This window comes from Rhinolophus hipposideros, assembly GCF_964194185.1.
Source record: "Rhinolophus hipposideros genome assembly, chromosome: 12".
NCBI classification, from domain to species: Eukaryota; Metazoa; Chordata; class Mammalia; order Chiroptera; family Rhinolophidae; genus Rhinolophus; species Rhinolophus hipposideros.
In genome coordinates, this window is record NC_138058.1 from 60,599,542 (window position 1) to 60,605,541 (window position 6,000).

Sequence of the window (6,000 nt, forward strand, 5' to 3'; positions counted from 1 at the left end):
ACAACAGAATGTATACATATTTATATATGTGTGTAATGTATATATAGGAATATGTTACTATATTGAAACCTTAAAATACTCACTGTATAGTTAAACTTTAGAGCTGCATGGATAAATCTAAAAAGCATGTTTGTTAAGCACAAAAAAATGTAGTCCTTGCACCATATAGTTAAAAAGTTAGAAATAAGCGTACAATTGAAAAGTTAGCATACAAAAATAGAAATAAGTGTACAAAAAATTAGAAATAAGCGTATATATTGTTTATGAATCCCACACATATAAGTAAATATAAAACCATGCATAACGGCTGTGTTGAAATAGCTCACATGTCATAAAACTCACCACTTTAAAGTGCATAATTCAGTGGGTGTAACATATTCACAGAGCTGTACAACCATCACCACTGTCTAATTCCAGTACATTTTCAGCACCCCAAAAGGAAGCCCCGTCCCCATTAGCAGTCACTCCCTGTTCTCCCAATGCCCCCAGCCCTAGGCAGTCACCAGTATACTTTCTGTCTCTATGAATGTGCCTATTATGGACGTTTCATATAAATAGAATCATACGATATGTGGTCTTTTGTGTCTGGCTTCTTCCACTTAGCACAACGTTTGTAAGCTTCATCCGTATTACATAGCATGTATTAGTACTTCATTCCTTTTTGTTGATGAATAATATTCCACTCTGTGGATATGCCAGATTTTGTTTATTTATTCATCAGTCGATGGGCATTTAGGTTATTTCTACATTTTAGTTGTTATGAATAATGCTGCTATGAATATTCCTGTACACGTTTTTGTGTGAGGATATGTTTTCAATTCTCTTGAATATATACCTAGTAGAGGAAATACTGGGTTACATGGTAACTCTGTGTTTAACTTTTTGAAGCACTGCCAAACTGTTTTCCAAAGCAGCTGCACCATTTTACCATTTCACCAATAATGTATGAGGGTTCTAATTTGTCTACATATATTCTCAGCAACATATGTTATTGTCTGTCTTCTTTGATTATGGTCATTTTAGTCGGTGTAAAGTAGTATCATTGTAGTTTTGAGTTTCATTTCTCTAATGACTAATAGTGTTGAACATTCTTTTAATGTGCTTACTGGCCACTTGTATATCTTTTTTGAAGAAATGGCTATTCACATCCTTTGTCCATTTTTCAGTTGTTTTTTTTATTGTTGATTTGTAAGAGTTATTTATATATTCTGGGTAAAAGTTCCTTATCAGATATATGTCTTGCAAATATTTTTATGCCGTTGTGTAGATTGTCTTTTACTTTCTTTTTGATGTCCTTTGAAGCACAAAAGTTTTTAGCTTTGACAAAATACTATTTATTTTTTTCCTTTGGTTTCTTGAGCTTTGGATATCATATGTAAGAAACCAATGCATAATCTAAGATCATGAAGATTTACTCCTATGTTTTATTCTAAGAGTTTTATAGTTTTAGCTTTTTGTTTTCTTTCCCCTCTTCTTCCACCTCAACCCCACCTCCCCCACTCCGGTTCAAGCTGTCGTTTTTCAGTCTAGTTGTGTAGGACACAGCTCCCTGGCCCATGCTGGTATTATGAGCCTTGAGCTGCCCCCCCCCCCCAATCTTGCAAAGCAGTTGGTCACCAGTTGTCAGTTGGCTGCTCACAGCAGCTCATGGCAGCTCTCACCCACTGCCGGCCACTCACACTGGCTGCTGGCCACTCACGCTGCCCACCGGGCCGGCTCATGGCAATACACGGTAGCCCATGGCAGCTCACTGCAGCCCAGCGCCAGAGAGAGCTGTTGTTCACATTGTTGTTCACAATCTTAGCTGTAGAGGGCGCAGCTCAGTGGCCCATGTGGGAATTGAACTGGCAGTAGGAGCGTGGCGCTCCAACCACCTGAGCTACCAGGCTGGCCCAGTTTTAGCTCTTGCATTTAAGTCTGTGACATTTTGAGTTAATTTTTATGTATGGTGCAAGGTAACGGTTCAACTTCATTCAACAGCTGTGGCTATCCAGCTGTTCCCGTACCATTTGTTGAAGAGACTATTCTTCTGTATTAAACGGTCTTGGTACTCATAGAAAATCAATTATGGTAAATATGAGAGTTCATTTCTAGACTCTCAATTCTATTCCATTGATCTATATGTCTATCTTTATGCCGGCACCATACAGCCTTGCTTACTATAGCTTCGTAATCTGTTTTCAAACTGGAAAATGTGAGTCCTCCAACTTTGTACTGTTTCAAGATTGTTTTGGCTATTTTGGGACCTTTCCATTGCAACCTTGAGCTTTTAGTCATTTTGTTGTGCTAACTCCTATCAAGGAAAATGAAAAGCAGAACCACTAATCAGTGGTTTTGTGTAGTATGTATGAAATCAGTGTATGAATCTGAAAGCTAAAATAAGATTTAATTTCCTTTTTTTCATTCCAGCTCTCAGTCAACCCTTTTTACTGTGGGGAAAAAAAAAATTGAAGCAACAAGAGTGAAGAAATATGTGCCTCCTTGTGTTATGCTAGTTTAGTTGTCAGGTTGTATTAGAGCAAAGAGAAGAAAGTTCCAGGACCTGCAGTCTGCAGGGCCTCCTGTCTACCTAAATGATACTTAATTCCTCATGGTATCATTTCCCCTTTGTGTTTGAAGGAAATATATTCTAATATAGCCTCTTCCCTACAGCAATAACAGCCAAATGAAGAAGCGGCCAACATCTGCAGTGGGCTACAAGAGACCTATCAGCCAGTATGCTCGGGTTGCCATGGCAATGGGGTCCCACCCCAGGTACAGGGTAAGAAGCTGCAAAGCAGAAAGGGGCAGGGGAGAGAGAGCCCAAGGGAGTTGATATTCACGGCCTCTGCTGCCTCCTCCTAGCTCATCACTCTTGCTACGCCTAATAGGTACTGACTGCCAAAAGGTAGTCTTCAGGTGTGATATCTGCTCACATCTGGCACGATCCTCTTACCACAGGCTGAAAACATAATGTTTTTGGAGTTGGATGTGTCTCCTCCGGCTGTCTTCGAGATGGAATTCTCTCACGACCAAGAACAAGATGCCCGTGCACTACACATGGAGAGGCTCATGCGGTTGGACAGCTTTCTGGAAAGACCTTCCACGTCGAAAGTCCGAAAGTCCAGATCCTGGTCAGTACCACCCTGTCAGAGTGGCCAGTGCACTTAGGATAGAGGCAGGGAAGCGACATGGGTGCATCTGCAGGATCTGAAGGGAGGTGGGCGGGGGAGGAGACCCTGCAGCAACAGGAGGAGGGAAAATCCTCACTCTTCTGTCTCCTGCACTTTCCCCACCTCCCCTTTCACCCACTTCGTCCCCACCCACACCCCCTGTAGGTGCCAGAGTCCTCAGCGGCCTCCACCCTCCACCACACATGCCTCGCTGGCCTCTGCTGCTCTGCGCCCTGCGACAGTGCTAGACCATGAGTGACGACCTTCAGTCAGGCTGCCCATCTGCCCCTCCTGGGATGGGGCAGCCAGCCCTCCTGGATCATCTCTTCTGCCGCTCTGTGTGTGTGTGTGTGTGTGTGTGTGTGTGTGTGTGTGTGTGTGTGAGAGAGAGAGAGAGAGAGAGAGAGAATCTGGCAGACCGTGCCTCTGCCTGCTCTTCTTAGCCTCCTTTATTTAATTCATGTTATTTATTCGTGGAGCTCAGTTAGTGTGGGAGAGAGGCCCTCGCCTGAGCCAGCCCTGGTCACTGCATAGCCTCCTTTCCTGCTGACTTTAGAACCCCCACCCCAGTCAGACCTCAAGCTCCTTCCTGTCAGCTGTCCCCTGAAGGGAAGGTGGCCAGTGCCTGATAAGAGAGGATTTTTTCTACCTGTCTCCCTCCATAATCTCCATCTCCTCCTACGCTGACAGTAAGCGGCTCCCACGCACTTTCTAGGACTAGAAAAATGCTAGGTGTCCCCTGAGGATAAGAGACATCCTGACAGTGCTCCCGGCACTTCCTGGGCCTCAGACAAACTCATTAGCTTCTTGGGCTCCTTTTCAAGGACTTAAAAGACCTCACGGACACAGCCCGTGCTCTTCAGCTTCGGCAAGAATTCGTGGCTTTCCAAACTCTGCTTCCTGCCCACCTTCCCAAGCCTTGGGTAGGGTTTGTGAACCAACCAGTTGTTGCCTCCTCAGGACCTGCAGGAAATGGGATAGTAATGGAGACAACGTGGGCAGTTTAAGTCCCACCTCCAGGCCCTTTGTTTCTGTCCCCCTCTGCGAAGTAACTTTGGTCAACAAACCATCAAGGAACTCTCCATTTTTGAGATGTTGCTCCTTCCTGCTTTGATCATTTTTCCTGCAGCTGCCTGGATGCCAGTTCCCTGTGGGAGGGAGCAACGTCATCCTCTCCCTGGCTAAACAAAGGTATAAATCTGTGGCTTGCCCCTTCCTTTAACACTGGAGATGGAGACCTCGGCACAATCTACCATTTGCCTATTACCCCTGTTTCTGAATCACATTTGTTGGGCACTATTTTATTGAAAACTGACCCTTTCTTCAGCATTGTACAAATTGGTCCCTACAGAAGTACTCCTCACTTCCCTTGTGACATCCCAAGATGTCTCCAGTTATCTCAAGTGATAAGTAAATTTCTACCAAAAAGAAGAAGAATTTTCATTGGCTTACTTTGTAAATGTGTATTTTGGTGGAGGGGTGAAAAGGTAATCATGAGAGAAAAATAGTGGTTTAGGATTCCAAAATGCCCTAATTGTGCGGGTCTCCAGTTCCTAGAATATGAGGATTTTAGTCATTGGGATAAAAGAATAAAACTGACTTGATTTGCCTGAAATTTGGTGTGGGAGAGGTGGCGGTGAGGGCTGATTACCTGGTTATTCTCTTTCCATCAGGAAATGAACCCTTCTTACACAGTCAAGTTCTGCTCTAAGGACCAAGCTATGGTTTGGTTTCCATCAATGCTGCTGTCATTTCTGCTGTAATTACTGGACTAGATGGTTGGGCAACTCAATTGCCAGTTGCTGCTGTCCGTCAAGGAAATAACATTTTTCATCAGAGCCCAGGAGATTATTTGAAACTCAGATCAGAGGTCCGGCTGTGGCTGGGACAGGAGTTCTGTGTAGACACGCCCCAGGTGGCCCGGGCACAGAGGGACCTCTGAGCCTGCACTGAGCAGCCTCTCCCAGTGACCTCTTTCTTGTTTGTGAGTGAAGTAGCACGTGTCGCCCCCATTCACCACTTGGACACATCGACTCTGCTTTGTTTAGTCACTTGACCCTCACAGTCGTACAGCACAATCTACCCAACTTCACCACCACCCCCTGCCCCCCAGTCTGAGGGCTGGGCCCGAGGTGTGGTTGGAGGGGGAGCTCCTGCCTGCAGTTTTGTGTACGTGTGTGTGTTTGTGTGTGTGTTTAACTCCACAGGGGACACTCTACACTCAGTGTAAGATATGCTGGGAACAGGGCCACTGGGGTGGTTGGAGCTCAGTCTCTGTCTCTCTTTTCTTTTCCTTTTGCTGTATCAGAATTTGGTTGATAAAGTAAGGGCCTTGATTAAGACCAAATTTCCATGTCTGTTGCTACGGTCTTAATTTAGGACAACAGTTAACAATGCAGTGGCCCATAGATTACATATGTAATATATAAATATATATATAAAACATTACCCTCTGTCTCCTTGGCTTAGGACGAGGCCCCTCGGTTGAGCTGAAATGCCCTGCAGCTCAGCACTGGGAGCAGCCTGCAGGCCCCAGCCCTGTTCAAATTAACACAGTCAATAATAAAGGAATGAGTATCGTTACAGATTTGGTTGCCTGTCTTCTCTTCCCTTTATTTCTTCCTACTTTTACTCCCTTTTTCATTTTCTCCCTTCTCTCTCTCCCTTGTTTTTCCAGTAGGGGTTCAGCAACATTTGGAGCCCAGCTGCTGTTATCAGCACCTTGGCTGCTTAATAAAAGGGGACCCCTCTGCCCAGGAAGGTGCCAGGGTCTGAACTGAAGTCTGTGCCAGAGCCGTTCATGCTCTAAGTAGCAGTCCCCACCAGTTAATTCTGAGCTATTAGCAGA

At 44.7% G+C, this 6,000-nt stretch overlaps 1 protein-coding gene across 2 annotated transcripts in view; it reads left to right on the top strand.

The window, feature by feature from the left end:
- The window catches only part of KIF3C (kinesin family member 3C), a 34,950-nt gene extending 29,212 nt beyond the window's left edge, over positions 1-5,738 (top strand). The window contains exons 6-9 of one of the 2 annotated variants that reach the window (XR_013994669.1): positions 2,653-2,761; positions 2,941-3,113; positions 3,318-4,343; positions 4,826-5,738. Coding sequence is in view for 1 of the 2 variants with exons in the window: in XM_081069390.1 (XP_080925516.1) it covers positions 2,653-2,761; positions 2,941-3,113; positions 3,318-3,411 (376 nt within the window). In the remaining variant the exon portion in view is untranslated. Of the gene's footprint in view, positions 1-2,652; positions 2,762-2,940; positions 3,114-3,317 lie in introns of both variants that reach the window. The other variant, XM_081069390.1, reaches the window with a different exon arrangement.
- Positions 5,739-6,000: the final 262 nt, after the last annotated feature.